The 22,980-nt window shown below is 33.9% G+C and overlaps 2 protein-coding genes across 2 annotated transcripts; both read left to right on the forward strand.

Annotated features, from left to right (window-relative positions):
• Positions 1 to 328: 328 nt before the first annotated feature.
• On the forward strand, positions 329 to 1,530 carry LOC138943764 (uncharacterized). The gene is made up of 4 exons (XM_070314700.1): positions 329 to 458; positions 627 to 866; positions 939 to 1,108; positions 1,507 to 1,530. Exons 1-4 carry the CDS (start codon positions 329 to 331, stop codon positions 1,528 to 1,530), a joined length of 564 nt encoding a protein of 187 aa, XP_070170801.1.
• A 10,751-nt stretch (positions 1,531 to 12,281) lies between these two features.
• LOC138943765 (putative uncharacterized protein DDB_G0294196) lies at positions 12,282 to 19,414 on the forward strand. The gene is made up of 3 exons (XM_070314702.1): positions 12,282 to 12,417; positions 12,522 to 12,663; positions 18,901 to 19,414. Exons 1-3 carry the CDS (start codon positions 12,282 to 12,284, stop codon positions 19,412 to 19,414), a joined length of 792 nt encoding a protein of 263 aa, XP_070170803.1.
• The last annotated feature ends 3,566 nt before the right edge of the window (positions 19,415 to 22,980 follow it).

Raw genomic sequence — 22,980 nt, forward strand, 5'->3', positions numbered from 1 at the left:
CGCTATATCACTTAGTAAAGCAATATTTGCGGCATCAAGTTTATCAGGTATTGCTGTTACACCATTATTTGCAATAAGTGCCATATCTGTTATAATTGAAATATTAGATAATGAATTCAAAACATCATTAAAATTAATGGATAGGCTTGATGAATATAAATTATCATTTAATTTTTATTGTGAGTTATTACATTTATTTGAGGCTCAACAAATATCTGAAGAAGAAATTCATTTACGTGAAAAAGATTTTATTAAAAATTTGAAATACTTTCCACGTGAAAAGTACTTAAAACAAATGAAGATAAATGGTTATTCTTCAATGAAATAAATGACCGTTAGTAAAAACGATATTATTGATGAATTACACAAACCAGCAAGGAGAAATTATCCAAGAAGATCTACTATTACATTAGGAATTGATGATCTTTGGCAGGCTGATCTTGTTGAAATGGACTCGGGTAACTTAAAGGGAATATCCAAAATTAATAAGGGATATAAATATTTATTAACAATTATTGATACTTTTTCCAAATTTGCTTGGGCAATTCCTGTTAAAAATAAAACTGGAGAAAGCGTATCAAAGGCAATGAGTATTTGTTTTAAAAACCTATCGAAAAACCTTTCAGGTGCTTCACATTCAAGAATCGAAAGTTTGTCTCAAGGGGTTGACCCGAACTCACAGCATAAACCACCCAAAAATCTGCAAACTGATAATGGGAAAGAATTTTATAATAAAGATTTTAAAAAACTCATGGAACAAAATAAAATTAATCATTATTCGACATATAGTGATAAAAAAGCTGCAATTGTTGAAAGATTTAATAGATCACTTAAAGAATTAATGTGGAAACAATTCAGTATACAGGGTAATTACAAGTGGGTTGATATATTACCAAATTTGCTTAATATTTATAACAATAGAAAGCCTCGAACTCTAGGAATGACACCATGTGAAGCGTCTCAAAGACTAAGTCCGAAGGATGTGTCCGAAAGACACCTGAAGATGTGCCCAAAAGACGCCCGAAAGGCACCTGAAAGACTAAGCCCAAGGGACGCTAAGTCCGAAGGAAGCTTAGTTCAAGGGACGCGATTCAAAGTTGGTGATTATGTAAGGATTAATAAATTAAAACATATGTTTGAAAAAGGATATACACCTAATTGGTCAACTGAAATATTTGTAATAGATAAAGTTTTTAAAAACATACCTCCATATTATCATATTAAAGATATGAAAGGTGAAGAGATTAAAGGAACTTTTTATGAACAAGAACTACAAAAAACTAAAATTCCAACTAACATCTATTTAATTGAAAAAATATTAAAAAGAAAAGGAAATAAAGTTTATGTTAAATGGTTAGGCTTTGATAATACACATAACCAATGGATAAATAAGAAGGATCTAATCACTTCGTAAGCATTCTTCGGACTTAGCGTCCTTGGACTTGTATTATAATTGGTCTTAATTTATAATTAGTCTTGATTCAGAATTTAACACTCTTAATTCAGGTCAAGCACCTGAAAGGCACCTGAAAGGTTTAGTCCGTAGAACATTTAGTCCGAAGGATGCCCTTAGTTTCTTTCAATATTTTAGAAGTTCTTCTTTTTTTTTTGTTGCTTTTATGAATGATTTTGGTGTTTTTTAGTTGATTTTGATAGAGGAAAAAATCTGCGCTAGAACATACCCTTTTGTATACTACTTATACCGGAAGCCGATACAATATATCCTAAATATTCTATGGTCTTTCGTAAAAACAAACTTTTTTTAAAATTCAATTCAAGTGAATTTTGTTTGAACAAAATGAGAATTTTATATAAAGTTTCAAGATTATCTTCAATTGAAGAGGATGGAATTAAAATATCATCAATATAGACAATAACTTTATCCTCTCGAATTAATGACTGTAAAATTTGTATAATCCTCCGTTGAAATTCAGCAGGAGATTCACAAAAACCAAACGGTAAGCGATTGTACTCAAACTGATCATCAGGAGTTGCAAAAGAAAAGTACTTTGTATGGTCAGGATGAATCTTAATATTGTGAAATCCATCCTTAAGATCTAAAAGAGTAAAAATCTTTTTATTCGTTAACCGCGCTAGACAATCCTCGATTAAAGGAAAAGGGTATTTTTGTTTAACAACCCGATCGTTTAACGGGCGTAAATCAACACAAAGACACATTGTTCCATTTTTCTTACGAATTAGTACTACCCGAGCACAGTACGGAGAAACACTAGGTTTGATAATTCCACATGTTAGCAAATCGTCAGTTATTTCCCGGATTTGAATTCGTTCTGCCCATGAAAAACATCGCGGCGCATAAGCATAGATTGAATTATCTTTTAATGCTACTTTCACATGATGGTCATTATCTGTTAATTCAACTTCCATATTCTCTATTTCATTAATAATCGCTATTACTTTCTGATCAATCTCATTTCCAAAATCTGTTTTAATATCAGAATAAACGGAATTTTCATTCATTGAAAGATCTTCTAATATTTCAGCAGATGCCACTTCATTAAATAACTTTAATCTATCATTTGCTTTTTTATTTGACGGATGAAAATATAAAGTTATATTATTTTCAGCTATAAAATCTCGTCCTATTATAATATCTACAAAAAAAGAATCATTTTGAGACACCAGAAAATTAATCTTGCCAGTAAAATTCGGAAGAAATTCTAAATAAATTTGAGTATCAATTGATCCAAGAATAGGAATTAAATTTCCAGAAACAGATTGATAAGAAATCAATGGCTTTTTAAGAACAATATTCGAGTCATTAAAATATTTCCCGTACACAATTGGTGATATGAAAGAAACAGGACTACCTGTGTCTAATAGAGCTTTCAATGTGCACGGAATATTATTCAATGAAACGACCTTAAGAGAAGAATCTTCGGTATCCAGTCGTCTGGTAATTATATCGTTGATAGCAGCTATCGGAGGTGACCTCTCTGGGTTTGTAATAATTTCTGTCGGTGTTGCAGGATCAATGGCAGCTATTGTGTTGATATCTTAAAAGCCGTAGATTGAAGTTGCTCTTTTCTCTTCAATCTGAAGCAGTTGTCCTTAATGTGACCTCGCGTACGGCAATATACACAATACTTATTTTCCTTAAAATCCTTTTGAAAAGATGACAAAGAATCAGCCTTCGGAGATGATGTAGCATTGTCTCGTCCTTTGTGTGATTTAAAGTGAGATGGGTACTCTTTCTTCACATTTCCAAAAGAGAGGGAGACCCTATGTATCTCATTGATGAAGGCATCCAAGGAATCAGCACGAATGACAGAGGCAGCACTACGAATAGAATCATTAGTAATTCCACCTATTAAAAAGTGAATTGCATCATCATCAGGTAATCTTAGTCTTTGCATTAAAGAGAGTTTTTCCAATGCATAATCTTGAAAAGATTCATTAGGAAAATTCCATTTTCGTGATTTGACTTTTTTCATTATAATTTCATAAGGAATCTTTCTTTTAAAATGTTTCAGTAGAGCTTCCTTGAAACTTGGCCAAGTGTCGTTAATTGTTCCTGTGCCAAGCTCAAACCATTTTCGAGCTGATTTTACCAATTTACTAGAACCAGCTAACAACATAATATCGTAAGATGCACCATGAATGCGAGACACTCGTTCAACCTTCTGAATCCAAATTTCTACATCATCATCATCTTTACCACTAAATTCAGGTAATTGTGAAGCTAAAAGATTGACTGTATTTACAGAAATCTTAGTTAAAGTCGATGAACCAGTAAAATAGTTTGATGCACTCGCATTAGTTGATGTCGACGGAACATTAAAATGGTTTGAAGTACTCGAAAACGAGGCATAGGATGATGAAATTTCCATCATTTGTTGCATCATTTGCTGTTGATGCATCATTTGCTGTTGATTTTGCGCAAGAAGAGCACCAATCTTTGGAAGAAATTTTTCCGGCATCGCTCCTGTAGTATTACTCATTGAGGGAGAATGGGAAACTGTATGTGCTGTTAGAGCTTCTTCAGGATTTTGAAAAGCTGGTAAAGCTGAAGAAGCTTCTTCTCCGATGAGTGAAGCAGGATGAGAAGGATCATCAATTGATTCAAAATAGACAGTCTTCCATCGGTCCGATGCTATGGGAGGGTTTGATGTTTCATCCACATAATTGTTCTTCTCAAAATAAGACATCAGTAGCAGTGATGCCAGAAACAGGTCCCACGGCTCACGGCTCAGCAATGGAGGGGATAACGCACACAAGCGCGAACCGCGTACATGTGCGCTCTGCAGTTCGGCTAGCTTCGGAGAGTAGAGAAGAACAGACATATGTTTTCCGTCTTCTTCTCACTTTCTACCGAGCTGGCAACGAAGGCAATGTTGATCGCTTGGCTTATTACAAACGACAGCGTTAAATGTTTTTCCGACTCGTGAACTTTTTATTATGTATACAGGGTGTCCCATTTTAATCTCCTCAAGCAAATATCTCAAAAACCAAGCCCGGAAGAGAAAAATGTTTCAGACAAAAGTTGTTTGGTTTCGAGGGGGCCATAAGATGGTGACAATGATTTGACCTTGGAAAATCATTTGAAGGTCATGTGAAGATCAACTTTAAAATATTAAACCGAAACCCCCATTTTTTATTTAGTATTCTTGTAGCTTACCTCGAGAGCTTTCCAAAACACTATAATAAAGTATTTTTTTATTAAGTACTTTTTGAGTTATTTAATATTTTAATCTGACATATTTTGATACAAAAAATTAAATATCTCGTAAAATATTTAGTTTTTGATAATCATACCGTAATACTTCTATGTACAGAATAATGAGACAAATCAATTAGTATAAAAAAAAATTGTTTTTAAGAAAATTATTTACAATGTATTTTTTTAAACAATTATTTGTTTTTTTTGGCACTAATTAATTTGTCTTATTATTCTGTACATAGAAGTATTACGGTAAAATTATCGAAAACTGAATATTTTACGAAATATTTTATTTTTTATATCAAAATATGTCAGATTAAAATATAAAATAACTCAAAAGGTACTTAATGAAAAAATACCTCATTATAGTGTTTTGGAAAGCTCTCGATGTCAGCTACAAGAATACTAAATAAAAAATGGGGATTTCCATTTAAGATTTTAAAGTTGACCTTCACATGACCTTCAAATGATTTTCCAAGGTCAAACCAATGGTACCATCTTATGGCCCCCTCGAAACCAAACAACTTTTGTCTGAAACATTTTTCTCTTCCGGACTTGGTTTTTGAGATATTTGTCTGAGGATATTAAAATGGGATGCCCTGTATATGTGTATATATATACATAGTTATATAAAACATTTTTTCGTTATGCTATATTAAGTTTTATTATTTATTATGATATGGTAAAAGTGATATATTTACGTGTAAGGACATATACGATTTCTTATTTCTTTACTTTAATAATTACTTTATTAATTATTTACATAAATATATATTTGTGTAAGATTATAAATATTACAATAATATAAGAACAAAGAGTGAATGGATTTCCACACCACCCATGAGGTTCCACTAAAGGCGCGTTAGATTTTTTTATTATGTGGATCTTCGCCCGGAGCCCTATTGTACCACATTTTATTGATGTCTCTTATAGACATAATAATTTTTTACATATTTACTTTATTATGTCTTTTGCAAACATAATGTCTATTACAGACATGAAAATTTTTAGACGCGCCTTTTACAAATATGGTGTCTTTTGAAGACATAATATCTATTACAGACATGATATTTTTACAAGAAAATAAGTAAAGCAACTATGTTTATTATATTATATGAATAATAATGCCTATAAAATACAAGTCATTATCTTCTGAACATTATTATTGCATATCGGTAGATGTTGAGGGACCAGCAATATCACAAACATCTGCAGCATATAATGTAAGACTGCTTTTTTGTTTTTTAGGAGGAGTGTTATATAATTTGTCCGACGACATAAGAGATAAATGTTTCTTATCAATCTCCATGTTTAGAATGGTTTCTTTTCTTGTTTTCAATGCTGATTTCAAAACACAAATAGCATTTATAGAGGAAGACGAAAGTTTATTTCGTTTTCTTGTTTTTAAATCTGTTAAAACAGAAAACATTCTTTCTGGATCGGCATTCGAATTTGGGAGTGATCTAACAGCATTCAAAAGACGTTTGAGATTGGGATATTTATCAATATTAGTGGAATACTGACTTTGTAAAATTTGTTTCCACATATCATCAAAGCTTAATTTTAATAGCTTTTGCTTTTTTGTTATTGTAAAATCTAGATATAAAGTAAGCCATTCTTTCTTCAAACCGTTTTCGTCAAACCCGCCAAGAGTTTCAGCGATAAAAGAAACATCATTGAATGATGTTTCTCTATCAATATCTAATAATACTAGGTTATGTTCGAAAACTTTTAATTTTGATAAAAAGTTATCATTTATTGGTAATCTTTTATAAATTTCCTCGGCGGCAGTTACATAAAATTGCAAATAATTCTTTCGAACATTTGCAACTATATCTGCATGTCCTTCCTTCATTAATTCATCGAGGTAGTCTTCACATTCAGATCTTAAAGAAACTTCTTCTAACAATTTTTGATTCTCCTTTTCATCAAATTTAAATATTATTACATAAATTATTCAAATGCTCTGACTTTAAAAAATGTTTGCAAACTGTGGTTAAAAGTTCTACTGACTTTGGCTGCAATAAATGTATTCTAGTTTCCACATCTTGGAAAAATGCATTAAATGAATTTTAAAAATTTTAAATATGCTGTAAAAATAAGAAATAGGCTTTTATATCTAGATTTTGCATCATAGATAATAAATATGTTCCAGACTTTGTTTTTTCGCTTATGGTAATTTTATTCAGAAATAAGGGCTGTGCGTCTATTTGTAAACACAAGCAGAAATCTGCTCGAGAAAAACAATGAACATATTGGACAATATTTCAGATAAATATCATTAAAAATAATACCGGTAGTCTAAAGGAAAAATTTATTTTAATTGATGAAAGATTTATTTTTTAAATTTTATCATCCATGTATCTTGTCCGTAAAAGATATCACATAAGATATAAGATAAAGTAGATATGTAAAATATATTATTTCTATATAAGACATGAATAAAATGTGGTACAATAGGGCTCCAGGCGAAGATCCACGTAATAAAAAAATCTAACGCGCCATTAGTGGAACCTCATGGGTGGTATGGAAGTCCATTCACTCTTTGTGCTTATATTATTGTAATATTTATAATCTTACATATACTTTACTTTACATATACTTTACTTTATTAATTATTAAAGTAATATAAAGTAATTAAAAAATTGCATATGTCCTTATATGTAAATATATTACTTTTACTATATCACAATAAAACTTATAAACTATAGCCAATGCTATACTAATATAGCATAACCAAAAAATGTTATATATTGGTATATATATATATGCATAATAAAAAATTCACGAGTCAGAAAAACATTTAACGCTATCGTATGTAATAAGCCAAGCAATCAACATTGCTTTCGGCTGCGTTCCAATATTCACTGCCAGTACTGAAAATCTATAGTGTACGTGACGTAGACTAGTGACGTAGGCAGTGAATATCGAAACGCAACCATCGTTGCCAGCTCGGTAGAAAGTGAGAAGAAGACGGAAACATATGTCTGTTCTTCTTTACTCTCCGAAGCTAGCCGAAGCGCAGAGCGCACATGTACGCGGTTTGCGCTTGTGTGCGTTATCCCTTCCATTGCTGAGCAATGAGCCGCGGAACTTGTTTCTGGCGGGAACTGATTCAGTAGATCAATGCATCCATCACGAGAAGGGAATGGCTTGAGACCATATTTCCTTGCTATTGCCTGGAATTCCTTAAAAGATAACTTCTCCAACGAAAGACGATCCATGGCAACGGAATAAACAAGATCCAAGAAGACTTGAAGACAATTGAACGTGAATTCAACACGTAATTTATTGAATGGAATCACAAGCGTTACGATAGAGTTTAATGACTCTGCCGTTCTTTATTGTGAATCACTGAGCACATTCTCTCACTGAAGATAATGCAAATACTTGTACAGTTCACTAATATTATTCATGTATCGATTTTCACTGTTTTAGTACGGCTTAATATTGATCAAAAGATCAAGGGAAAGCGCGCACGATCCCGCTTCTGAAAAATTTGCTGTAAGACAGCGAGTCAATTTGTAGTCTGTCAGGAGAATGGCTTTTTCAAAAAGTTAATAGTTTAACAGTTGAACCATGAATTATTAAACTGTATATATAAATATTATAGTAAACGTAAAAAATCGAATAAAGCAATAATTTAAGCACTTATCGAAACACGTTTTTATTGGTCAACTCATAAACTCGAACACAGAATTAATAACGGACTCAGAATATAAATGTGATTAATCAATTAAGCATATCACACGAGAACAACGAGACACGTCCAATCTGATTCACGGTTTTTTAGTCAAAGACCCGCAGGCATCTCTCCGATCTCACCAAAACACACCTGTTGCTATGACAATTCTCTTTTGTTAAAAATAGTTGATGTATCTAAGGAAACGCGTTGCAATCATCATTTGAATATAGCGCTTGTATTTATCGATAAAGCGCATGCGCGAGCGTCACTAGTAATTTCTCTGACTATGAGACTGCCAGTATCTTACAGTACATATATATTTAATGTGGCGGTTCGACAAACCACCACAAAAGTCAAAGCGACCACCCGGTATATGCGCCGACGAACTCCGACGCGCAAGGCGCGCACGAACGAGCCGCGAGACGGCTAACTCCGCGAGCGCTACCAGTGAGTGGGATCCGTTGAGTGGGGCTTATAAGGCCGCGCAACGGGCCCAGACGGCGAGTCGTCGCTCAGCTAACGGAGACATATCCCGAAGCACTGTATGTTACATATTTTATTGTATCTTTCATTTACAAGTGTGATGTCTTTTATAGACAAGATATTTTTTACACACTTGTTTTTTACAAGTGTGATGTCTTTTACAGACAAGATATTTTTTACACACTTGTTTTTTGCAAGTGTGATGTCTTTTACAGACAAGATATTTTTTACACACTTGTTTTTTGCATGTGTGATGTCTTTTACAGACAAGATATATTTTACACACTTGTTTTTTGCAAGTGTGATGTCTTTTACAGACAAGATATTTTTTACACACTTGTTTTTTGCAAGTGTGATGTCTTTTACAGACAAGATATATTTTACACACTTGTTTTTTACAAGTGTGATGTCTTTTACAGACAAGATATATTTTACACACTTGTTTTTTACAAGTGTGATGTCTTTTACAGACAAGATATATTTTACACACTTGTTTTTTACAAGTGTGATGTCTTTTACAGACAAGATATATTTTACACACTTGTTTTTTATAAGTGTGATGTCTTTTAAAGACAAGATACTTTTTATTTTATTTTCAACATTATTATTACATATCATTAACCGATGATGGACCAGCAATGTCAGCAGCATATAATGTAAGACTGTTCATTTTCTTAGGGCAAGTAAAATATAATTTTTCCGATGACATGAGAGATAAATGCTTTTCATTAATCTCCATGTCTAGAACAGTTTGTTTTCTCGTTTTTAGTGCTGATTTTAATACACAAATAGCATTTACACACGCGGGCGAAAGTTTATTTCGTTTTTTTTGTTTTTATATCAGATAGAAAAGAAAACATTCTTTCTGGGTCAGCATTTGAATTTGGAAGTGATCTTACAGCATTCAAAAGAGGCTTCAGATTGGGATATTTACGTTTTAAAATTTCTTTCCACATCTCATCAAAGTTTAATTTAGAAAAATGTTCTTTTTCTGCTATTATAAAATCGAGATGTAAAGCATGCCACTCTTTTTTTAATGCATTTTCGTCAAAACCACCGAGGGTTTGAGCGATAAAAGAAACATCATTAAATGATGTTTCTCTATCGATGCTACATAATGCTGCGTTTAATTGAAAAACCTTTAATTTATATAAAAATTTATCTTTAATGGGCAATTTTTTACTAATCTCCTCGGCAGCAGTCACGTAAAATTGCAAACAATTATTTCGAACATTTCCAATTATATCTGCGTGTCCTTCTTTCATTAAACTCTCGAGATATTCTTCACATTCAATTCCTACATTTATATTATTTAAAGATTTTTGGTTTTCTTTTTCAGAAAATTTAAAATCATCATTACATACATATTTTAGAAGCTCTGGTTTCAAAAAGTGTTTACAAACTGTTAAAAGCTCTACTGATTTTGGCTGCAATAAATGAATTCTTGTTTGCAGAACTTGGAAAAATGCATTGAAAGAATTTAAAAAATTCAAAATATGTTTTAAAAATAGCAAATATGCTTTTACATCAGGATTTTGCAATATAGATAATAAATTTTCTCCTGACTTTGATTTTTCACTTACGACCATTTCGGTCAAAAAAAGCTTGGTAGTATCCCACAACTCAAGATGTCTTTCAACACATGAATGGCGAGAAAGCCACCGTGTATCAGACAACTTTAAAATTTTATGATTTGTTTCCTGAAAACATTCGCTAAATTCTTGATAAATAGCAGCACGCTTGGGACTACTGTTAATATAATTCGCCATCTTTTTTAAAAATTCTTCACAATATTCCGGTATTTTTGCATATGCAGCATGTGCAGCCAATGCAGCGGAATGGCATAGACATGAAAATGTTAATAAATTTTTACAAACTTCTTGTAACTTTTTTTTGAACGATATATGTTTTCCTATCATGACAGATGCATTGTCGCATGATAGGGCAACAATATTTAAAAATGGAATGTTTAATTTCCACATTTCACATTTAAATGCATTAAATAATTTTTCCGCGCTGCTATTTCTCGCATCAATATTAATTAATTTAACTAATTGCGTGCGAATATGTAATGTTTCAGAATCAACATATCGAACAAGAAACGTCATCCATTTTTCATTACTAATATCAGACGTTTCGTCAATAAAAATTGTAAATTTCGTATTTTGAATGTTACTAATCACACGGGCCGTCTCAACCGGACACAATACATTGGAAATTATACTTTTACATTTTGTTCGACCCATGGTCATACTTTTCAATACGTTACGATCTTTTCCTACTTCTTGGAAAAAACTAAGAATTTCTTTTGCCGTTTGATGCGAAACATTCTTATCAGCAATTAACGCGGCATATCGAATTTCTGCTGATTTCTTTTGCTCTTCAAATGACAAAAGTGATTCGTCCGTCATGTTGATACTTTCATCCATATTCTTTGTTTCTGTTTTATTATTTTGACATATTTTTATGTGTGTTATTGATTCTGCATGACGATAAATTTGTGATAAACCACCAATCATAGATTTATTACAAAATGAGCAAAAAAACGAATTTTTGTTATGTGATACTTCACGTAGCCATGGCTTAAATAATTCGATCTCTAGCCATTGTTGTTTAAATTTATGTTTTTCTGTTAATTTTTTATTTAAACTCTTATTGTCAGCATTTAATAATAATGATGTATTTTCTTTCATATTATTTTTGTGGCACGCAGAATCCGCATGTCTTAAAACATGTGTGTTGCACGAAATATTTTTATTACATATAATACAATGATAAAAACTATCATCAGAAGATACTTTACGTATCCAAGATTTAATTTTATCATCACTAAGCCAAGCTTCTGAAAAGCTTCGCTTAGATTTTTTTCTTAATTCATCACACATTTTTATATACAGCAAAATATAGGCAGAAACAAAGAATTAAAGAAGAAGAATCAAGTAAAAGATAAACAATAAACAATAGGGACTCACAATCAGAATTGATTCAGCTTCTTAGATATCAAGACTTCACCAGACACGTATCAAAAAATACGTTGACTCGCAAGTACAAAGCAAAAAATTATCTCACAGAAGCGCCGTGAAACAACAGATCGCATATGAAACAAATGCACGGCGTACGAAACAAATGAAAAAATACCGAATACTTCAGTTCACTAAGAAACGTGCTGTCATAAAACATATCATGTCTCGTAAGTAGTAAATTAAATCATTATTATTTGTATCTGTTAGAAAAGTTTAAGAAAGTTTCAGTTTCAGTTTTTCTTCTTTCTAATTATACATAATAATCTATTTATCAAAGTTTTATTTACATATTTTATATTTTGCAGAAGAAATTAATGAAGAAATGCCGCAATTGGTACTGCAAAACGAAGGTGGCAACATGCAGCAATTGATGCAACAATTGTTGCATCGACAAAAAATCTAGGGAGAAATGCAGCAACAACTGCAGCAACAGCTGCAATATTTGCTGCAGCAGCAGCAGCAAATGCAAAAGCAACAGCAGCAAATACAGCCGCAAGAAGTGCAACAGCCGCCGCAGCAACAGCCGCCGAAAAATAATAAAAATGGTAAATTATTTCTTATTAACTTATCAATTTATATGCATGATTATTGTAATTTAATTATTATTTATAAATGTATACGTTTATTTTTCAGACAAAGAAAAATAAAGAGGTCGCGGTAAATCGTGAGCTCGCTGGTACAACCAGCGAGGCGGCAGAGGATGGGGTGTACGTGGTGGCCAGGCCAGTAGAGACGGCCCTGGAAGCAGCCGCAGCCGCGGAAGAGGCAGAGGCAGAAGTGGCCTCACCATTGTAAAAAATTTTTATATTAAATATTAAAAATCTTAAAAATAATAAAAAATAAATATAAATAATTTTGGGATTAATTATTTTTACCCCACATTTTTATCATTTATCTTTCTTGTCCTTGGTACAATATAATATAAATTTTCTGAAAAAGAAAACCAAAAATCTTTAAATAATATAAATGTAGGAATTGAATGTGAAGAATATCTCGAGAGTTTAATGAAAGAAGGACACGCAGATATAATTGGAAATGTTCGAAATAATTGTTTGCAATTTTACGTGACTGCTGCCGAGGAGATTAGTAAAAAATTGCCCATTAAAGATAAATTTTTATATAAATTAAAGGTTTTTCAATTAAACGCAGCATTATGTAGCATCGATAGAGAAACATCATTTAATGATGTTTCTTTTATCGCTCAAACCCTCGGTGGTTTTGACGAAAATGCATTAAAAAAAGAGTGGCATGCTTTACATCTCGATTTTATAATAGCAGAAAAAGAACATTTTTCTAAATTAAACTTTGATGAGATGTGGAAAGAAATTTTAAAACGTAAATATCCCAATCTGAAGCCTCTTTTGAATGCTGTAAGATCACTTCCAAATTCAAATGCTGACCCAGAAAGAATGTTTTCTTTTCTATCTGATATAAAAACAAAAAAAACGAAATAAACTTTCGCCCGCGTGTGTAAATGCTATTTGTGTATTAAAATCAGCACTAAAAACGAGAAAACAAACTGTTCTAGACATGGAGATTAATGAAAAGCATTTATCTCTCATGTCATCGGAAAAATTATATTTTACTTGCCCTAAGAAAATGAACAGTCTTACATTATATGCTGCTGACATTGCTGGTCCATCATCGGTTAATGATATGTAATAATAATGTTGAAAATAAAATAAAAAGTATCTTGTCTTTAAAAGACATCACACTTATAAAAAACAAGTGTGTAAAATATATCTTGTCTGTAAAAGACATCACACTTGTAAAAAACAAGTGTGTAAAATATATCTTGTCTGTAAAAGACATCACACTTGTAAAAAACAAGTGTGTAAAATATATCTTGTCTGTAAAAGACATCACACTTGTAAAAAACAAGTGTGTAAAATATATCTTGTCTGTAAAAGACATCACACTTGCAAAAAACAAGTGTGTAAAAAATATCTTGTCTGTAAAAGACATCACACTTGCAAAAAACAAGTGTGTAAAATATATCTTGTCTGTAAAAAACATCACACATGCAAAAAACAAGTGTGTAAAAAATATCTTGTCTGTAAAAGACATCACACTTGCAAAAAACAAGTGTGTAAAAAATATCTTGTCTGTAAAAGACATCACACTTGTAAAAAACAAGTGTGTAAAAAATATCTTGTCTATAAAAGACATCACACTTGTAAATGAAAGATACAATAAAATATGTAACATACAGTGCTTCGGGATATGTCTCCGTTAGCTGAGCGACGACTCGCCGTCTGGGCCCGTTGCGCGGCCTTATAAGCCCCACTCAACGGATCCCACTCACTGGTAGCGCTCGCGGAGTTAGCCGTCTCGCGGCTCGTTCGTGCGCGCCTTGCGCGTCGGAGTTCGTCGGCGCATATACCGGGTGGTCGCTTTGACTTTTGTGGTGGTTTGTCGAACCGCCACATTAAATATATATGTACTGTAAGATACTGGCAGTCTCATAGTCAGAGAAATTACTAGTGACGCTCGCGCATGCGCTTTATCGATAAATACAAGCGCTATATTCAAATGATGATTGCAACGCGTTTCCTTAGATACATCAACTATTTTTAACAAAAGAGAATTGTCATAGCAACAGGTGTGTTTTGGTGAGATCGGAGAGATGCCTGCGGGTCTTTGACTAAAAAACCGTGAATCAGATTGGACGTGTCTCGTTGTTCTCGTGTGATATGCTTAATTGATTAATCACATTTATATTCTGAGTCCGTTATTAATTCTGTGTTCGAGTTTATGAGTTGACCAATAAAAACGTGTTTCGATAAGTGCTTAAATTATTGCTTTATTCGATTTTTTACGTTTACTATAATATTTATATATACAGTTTAATAATTCATGGTTCAACTGTTAAACTATTAACTTTTTGAAAAAGCCATTCTCCTGACAGACTACAAATTGACTCGCTGTCTTACAGCAAATTTTTCAGAAGCGGGATCGTGCGCGCTTTCCCTTGATCTTTTGATCAATATTAAGCCGTACTAAAACAGTGAAAATCGATACATGAATAATATTAGTGAACTGTACAAGTATTTGCATTATCTTCAGTGAGAGAATGTGCTCAGTGATTCACAATAAAGAACGGCAGAGTCATTAAACTCTATCGTAACGCTTGTGATTCCATTCAATAAATTACGTGTTGAATTCACGTTCAATTGTCTTCAAGTCTTCTTGGATCTTGTTTATTCCGTTGCCATGGATCGTCTTTCGTTGGAGAAGTTATCTTTTAAGGAATTCCAGGCAATAGCAAGGAAATATGGTCTCAAGCCATTCCCTTCTCGTGATGGATGCATTGATCTACTGAATCAGTTCCCGCCAGAAACAAGTTCCGCGGCTCATTGCTCAGCAATGGAAGGGATAACGCACACAAGCGCAAACCGCGTACATGTGCGCTCTGCGCTTCGGCTAGCTTCGGAGAGTAGAGAAGAACAGACATATGTTTCCGTCTTCTTCTCACTTTCTACCGAGCTGGCAACGATGGTTGCGTTTCGATATTCACTGCCTACGTCACTAGTCTACGTCACGTACACTATAGATTTTCAGTACTGGCAGTGAATATTGGAACGCAGCCGAAAGCAATGTTGATTGCTTGGCTTATTACATACGATAGCGTTAAATGTTTTTCTGACTCGTGAATTTTTTATTATGCATATATATATATACCAATATATAACATTTTTTGGTTATGCTATATTAGTATAGCATTGGCTATAGTTTATAAGTTTTATTGTGATATAGTAAAAGTAATATATTTACATATAAGGACATATGCAATTTTTTAATTACTTTATATTACTTTAATAATTAATAAAGTAAAGTATATGTAAAGTAAAGTATATGTAAGATTATAAATATTACAATAATATAAGCACAAAGAGTGAATGGACTTCCATACCACCCATGAGGTTCCACTAATGGCGCGTTAGATTTTTTTATTACGTGGATCTTCGCCTGGAGCCCTATTGTACCACATTTTATTCATGTCTTATATAGAAATAATATATTTTACATATCTACTTTATCTTATATCTTATGTGATATCTTTTACGGACAAGATACATGGATGATAAAATTTAAAAAATAAATCTTTCATCAATTAAAATAAATTTTTCCTTTAGACTACCGGTATTATTTTTAATGATATTTATCTGAAATATTGTCCAATATGTTCATTGTTTTTCTCGAGCAGATTTCTGCTTGTGTTTACAAATAGACGCACAGCCCTTATTTCTGAATAAAATTACCATAAGCGAAAAAACAAAGTCTGGAACATATTTATTATCTATGATGCAAAATCTAGATATAAAAGCCTATTTCTTATTTTTACAGCATATTTAAAATTTTTAAAATTCATTTAATGCATTTTTCCAAGATGTGGAAACTAGAATACATTTATTGCAGCCAAAGTCAGTAGAACTTTTAACCACAGTTTGCAAACATTTTTTAAAGTCAGAGCATTTGAATAATTTATGTAATAATATTTAAATTTGATGAAAAGGAGAATCAAAAATTGTTAGAAGAAGTTTCTTTAAGATCTGAATGTGAAGACTACCTCGATGAATTAATGAAGGAAGGACATGCAGATATAGTTGCAAATGTTCGAAAGAATTATTTGCAATTTTATGTAACTGCCGCCGAGGAAATTTATAAAAGATTACCAATAAATGATAACTTTTTATCAAAATTAAAAGTTTTCGAACATAACCTAGTATTATTAGATATTGATAGAGAAACATCATTCAATGATGTTTCTTTTATCGCTGAAACTCTTGGCGGGTTTGACGAAAACGGTTTGAAGAAAGAATGGCTTACTTTATATCTAGATTTTACAATAACAAAAAAGCAAAAGCTATTAAAATTAAGCTTTGATGATATGTGGAAACAAATTTTACAAAGTCAGTATTCCACTAATATTGATAAATATCCCAATCTCAAACGTCTTTTGAATGCTGTTAGATCACTCCCAAATTCGAATGCCGATCCAGAAAGAATGTTTTCTGTTTTAACAGATTTAAAAACAAGAAAACGAAATAAACTTTCGTCTTCCTCTATAAATGCTATTTGTGTTTTGAAATCAGCATTGAAAACAAGAAAAGAAACCATTCTAAACATGGAGATTGATAAGAAACATTTATCTCTTATGTCGTCGGACAAATTATATAACACTCCTCCTAAAAAACAAAAAAGCAGTCTTACATTATATGCTGCAGATGTTTGTGATATTGCTGGTCCCTCAACATCTACCGATATGCAATAATAATGTTCAGAAGATAATGACTTGTATTTTATAGGCATTATTATTCATATAATATAATAAACATAGTTGCTTTACTTATTTTCTTGTAAAAATATCATGTCTGTAATAGATATTATGTCTTCAAAAGACACCATATTTGTAAAAGGCGCGTCTAAAAATTTTCATGTCTGTAATAGACATTATGTTTGCAAAAGACATAATAAAGTAAATATGTAAAAAATTATTATGTCTATAAGAGACATCAATAAAATGTGGTACAATAGGGCTCCGGGCGAAGATCCACATAATAAAAAAATCTAACGCGCCTTTAGTGGAACCTCATGGGTGGTGTGGAAATCCATTCACTCTTTGTTCTTATATTATTGTAATATTTATAATCTTACACAAATATATATTTATGTAAATAATTAATAAAGTAATTATTAAAGTAAAGAAATAAGAAATCGTATATGTCCTTACACGTAAATATATCACTTTTACCATATCATAATAAATAATAAAACTTAATATAGCATAACGAAAAAATGTTTTATATAACTATGTATATATATACACATATACAGGGCATCCCATTTTAATATCCTCAGACAAATATCTCAAAAACCAAGTCCGGAAGAGAAAAATGTTTCAGACAAAAGTTGTTTGGTTTCGAGGGGGCCATAAGATGGTACCATTGGTTTGACCTTGGAAAATCATTTGAAGGTCATGTGAAGGTCAACTTTAAAATCTTAAATGGAAATCCCCATTTTTTATTTAGTATTCTTGTAGCTGACATCGAGAGCTTTCCAAAACACTATAATGAGGTATTTTTTCATTAAGTACCTTTTGAGTTATTTTATATTTTAATCTGACATATTTTGATATAAAAAATAAAATATTTCGTAAAATATTCAGTTTTCGATAATTTTACCGTAATACTTCTATGTACAGAATAATAAGACAAATTAATTAGTGCCAAAAAAAACAAATAATTGTTTAAAAAAATACATTGTAAATAATTTTCTTAAAAACAATTTTTTTTTATACTAATTGATTTGTCTCATTATTCTGTACATAGAAGTATTACGGTATGATTATCAAAAACTAAATATTTTACGAGATATTTAATTTTTTGTATCAAAATATGTCAGATTAAAATATTAAATAACTCAAAAAGTACTTAATAAAAAAATACTTTATTATAGTGTTTTGGAAAGCTCTCGAGGTAAGCTACAAGAATACTAAATAAAAAATGGGGGTTTCGGTTTAATATTTTAAAGTTGATCTTCACATGACCTTCAAATGATTTTCCAAGGTCAAATCATTGTCACCATCTTATGGCCCCCTCGAAACCAAACAACTTTTGTCTGAAACATTTTTCTCTTCCGGGCTTGGTTTTTGAGATATTTGCTTGAGGAGATTAAAATGGGACACCCTGTATACATAATAAAAAGTTCACGAGTCGGAAAAACATTTAACGCTGTCGTTTGTAATAAGCCAAGCGATCAACATTGCCTTCGTTGCCAGCTCGGTAGAAAGTGAGAAGAAGACGGAAAACATATGTCTGTTCTTCTCTACTCTCCGAAGCTAGCCGAACTGCAGAGCGCACATGTACGCGGTTTGCGCTTGTGTGTGTTATCGCTTCCACCTCGGTTGCATGTTGCTCGCGTCTCAATTCTGGCATCACTGCATCACTGCCGCCGCGACTAACGCGGCCCACGCGGTTCTTCCTTAAGACGTGGTACATACGCTTGAGACGCTACACATCGCCCAGGGAAGCCTGGACTGCATCACTATTACTGTCTCCGCTCCCGGCATCACCAACGCATCCGGTGTCACGAGAAACGCAGACGCTGCCACCCAGCAGGGTACATCGCGGCACCCAAGCAGGGCCACCTTCCGGGATCGACCAGGCGTCGCAATCAGACAGCGACTGGGAACCTCCAACGCGCGCTTCCAGTACGCAGACTGACCCGGAAGTACCCGAGCAGCCATCGACACCGAACGAGCTACATAAGGCCTCATCCACAGGCGGCCGGAAAACGCCTAAGAGCGAGCGACACGAGCAGCCAGCCACACCGAGCAAGCGACCTAAGGCCTCATCCATAAACAACCGGAAGGCAGCTACAAAGGCGCGACGCGCGCATTGGGGGCCGCTGCGGCATACGCACAACCACGCCTTCCATCACGTGGAAGGAAACGCGGCGGCGCTAACCAGCCCTTGTAAAGGCTCACAAACGGCCCTTTTCATGGCCACCAAAAAAACAAACGTAGAACACTGTACATAAGCAATATAATAAATCTAGTCACTCCACTTGCGCGTCGTCAATTACGAAACCACTCCTTGCGAACCTAAATTAGTTGCTATAGGCAAATAGCACTAAATTAATACTACTAAACATTATTATTACTTGATATTATATTTATTCTTCACCTTTTTTTCTTTTGTTTCTGTCCCTCTTTCTTGCTTATATTTTTCCTTTTTTTATTTTAACTCTCTCTCTCTCTCTCTCTCTCTCTCTCTCTCTCTCTCTCTCTCTCTCTCTCTCTTTCTCTCTCTCTCTCTTAAAAGTAAATTAATTAGATGACATTAATAATTTTTAATAATATTTCTTAATAATATTTAACAATATATTTAATAATACTCAACATTATTATTACCTGATATTATATTTATTCTCCACCTTTTTTCCCTTTGTCTCTATCCCTCTTCCTTGCTTATACATTTTCTTCTTTTAATACATTCACAAATAAATATCACAATAAATATCAATATACTATGATATTTATTACTAATCACTCATGAAATGTCACCGAACTGTCACCAAACTGTCGAACTAATCCAATAACATTCGTTCAACCGCATTCGATTCACATCATCGATCATCAATCAGACATGTATTTTTAAATATTCTTTAAATATATTTATGCCATGAATATTTACTAACCCCGCTCACGATGTACAAAGTGTCACCGAACTGTCACCGAATTGTCACACCGAACTGTCAACCACCGAACTGAACTCGATAAAACGTTCACACCTCTCATCGACGCATCGTCGACCACCAATCAAACACGCGGAAAAGCGGCAATAATACGTGCGATACATTTCGACTCCAAACACGGACTTCGGGCGTTTCGTGGATTTTTTTATTATGGACTAGCACGCAGCGCGCGCTACGCGCGCGCCTTCCATATCCATTACCAGTACACTTTAAAGAGTGCGCTTCGCGCGCGCCATTTTTTTTTCATTTAAACATTTTTAATGATATACAGGGTGATTCAAAACAACCTTCTGTCCTTGCAATGTCATATACTTGACACTATTCTAAGAAGATTTTTCCTTTGCCAAAATTTTTTCCGAGGCTTAGTTATTAAATTATAAGACAAAATAGTTAACGAATTACAGGCCGCGTACGCGAGGCAGGCAGGAGCGGCGCAACTCACCGTCCGATGCTGGTGATTACGTGAGGCGTTCGCTGAGATCAACTGTTTGCTACATGCGATGGGGTGTATGTGTGAGAGAGAACGTATACGCGTATACACACACATACACATTCTCTCTCTCTTTCTCTTTTACACCCATCGCGTGTAGCAAACAGCTGATCGCACACACGCACTCTCTTTCTCTCTGTCTCTGTCTTTCTCTTTTACACCCATCGCGTGTAGCAAACAGCTGATCGCACACACGCACTCTCTTTCTCTCTGTCTCTGTCTTTCTCTTTTACACCCATCGCGTGTAGCAAACAGCTGATCGCACACACGCACTCTCTTTCTCTCTGTCTCTGTCTTTCTCTTTTACACCCATCGCGTGTAGCAAACAGCTGATCGCACACACGCACTCTCTCTCTCTCTCTCTCTCTCTCTCTCTCACTCATTGACTCTTACCTTGTATGTAGAGATTCGTTGCCCTCATACGACTCAAGAAGTAATATTTTTGTATGATACAACGAATAACTAACAAACTTTTTTCACACACGAATTGTACCACTTATCGAACTTTTACGAATTAATCCACGCACTTTATCGATAAACTGAATTTATTAATGATTATAACGGTTAATCACAACTACCGATTACTACCGATTAATTATTAAAATAACTTGAAGAAAGAAACGCGTTATTCGATGCGGAGACTGCGCGACGACAACAAGCAGGTTATGTTAGTACTAGCGTTGTCGGCTGCCGGCTGCCGAACGACTGAATGTATCACATTACGCGTGATCGACGCGGACGCTATCATGTGTCCTGTGATCGGCTAAAGCCTCCGACATTGTAAATTCGATAGTTTCGAAAATATGAAACTATAAAATATGAAAATATAACATCGTTTTTTTTAATAATTTAATTTATTACTCGTTTTGCCTTTTTGCGAAAGCGAGACATGAGAAAAATTATTTTTATGTCTCTGCGAATACAAGGTGTTTCACGTAGAAATGTGTTGGTCGCTCTGAAAAGAGCGGATTGTCTTTGGTCGCTCTGAAAAGAGCGGATTGGTTTAAAATCGAAAACATTTTATAAAAGGTGCTCAAAATGACCGCCATCCATCCTAACGCAAGCTCTCATGCGTTTTAATAAATTTTTTTCGACGTTTTCCATTATTTCTTCGTCGATATTCCAAATTGCATGTCGCAATCTTGTATGTAGATCATCGATATCCTCGGGAAGCGTTTTGTAAATGACTTCCTTGCAATACCCCCATAAAAAGAAATTTAATGGGTTGAGATCCGGTGATCTTGCAGGCCAACGTATTGGACCATACCGACCCATCCAACGTCCAGGAAACTGCTCGTTTAAATAATTTGTAACGATCCTGGCGTTGTGTGGCCCAGCACCATCTTGTTGAAACACGATCTTGTTCCTCTCTAATAATGATACTTCTTCTAAAAAATCGGGCAGATTTTCTTCCAAAAATTCCAGATATGTTTGGCTAGTTAAAATATCTGGAAGAATAACTGGACCAAGTATTTCGGTTCCCATTATCACAGCCCACACATTTATCTTCCAGCGAGTTTGGAAGTTTCTTAATCGCGTGACTCTGGGATTTTCTTCGCTCCAAAAATGCATGTTATGCGAATTGAAAATTCCCTCTCGTGTGAATAACGATTCATCGCTGAATATCACACGAGAAGAGTATCTTGGATTTCGATTTACTTTCCTCAGAAAATTTTCGCAAAATGTACGTTTCGCTTGAAAATCTTCTGGTCGTAAATCTTGCACGCGTGTGTAGTGATATGCATGCAAGTTTTCTTCTTTTAATATTCTTTGCACAGTTGCATAAGGTAAATCGTGTTCTCGAGCAACCACCCGAATACTCGTTTCGGGTTTATGCTCGAAAGCACGTATAATTTCCTCCGCGTTCTGCAAATTTCTTGCATCGCGATTTCTCCCATGTGTTTATTTGCAAGGACACTGCCAGTCTCGTATAGCCTCTGAGCTGCTGCAAGTATGACGTGAGCCGATGGATGTCTTTCTCGATTTGGATATAATTCGGCATATCGTCTTGCAGCTAGATAATGCTGTCTTTGACATTCGCCAAGTGCCATCAGCATATCGTAATATTCTTCGTTTGTGTATGCTGCCATTTCGTCCTCTCAACGCTTCTAATAATCGAAGGATTATTGATTCTATTATCGATCGCTTTATCTTATTTATACGATCCTCGCGGGGGGTCGATACTCCCTCCGCGCCTCCCGCAACGAATAGCGCAATTCGAGTAATGACACGCGACACCTCGCACAAACTCGCTGGAAGATAAATGTGTGGGCTGGGATAATGGGAACCGAAATACTTGGTCCAGTTATTCTTCCAGATATTTTAACTGGCCAAGTACTCTGCGTTGATACCACTGCTT

The sequence above is a fragment of the Polyergus mexicanus genome, unplaced genomic scaffold (genome assembly GCF_030449975.1).
Source record: "Polyergus mexicanus isolate NDT 795.1 unplaced genomic scaffold, iyPolMexi1.0 SCAF_38, whole genome shotgun sequence".
Lineage (NCBI taxonomy): Eukaryota > Metazoa > Arthropoda > Insecta > Hymenoptera > Formicidae > Polyergus > Polyergus mexicanus.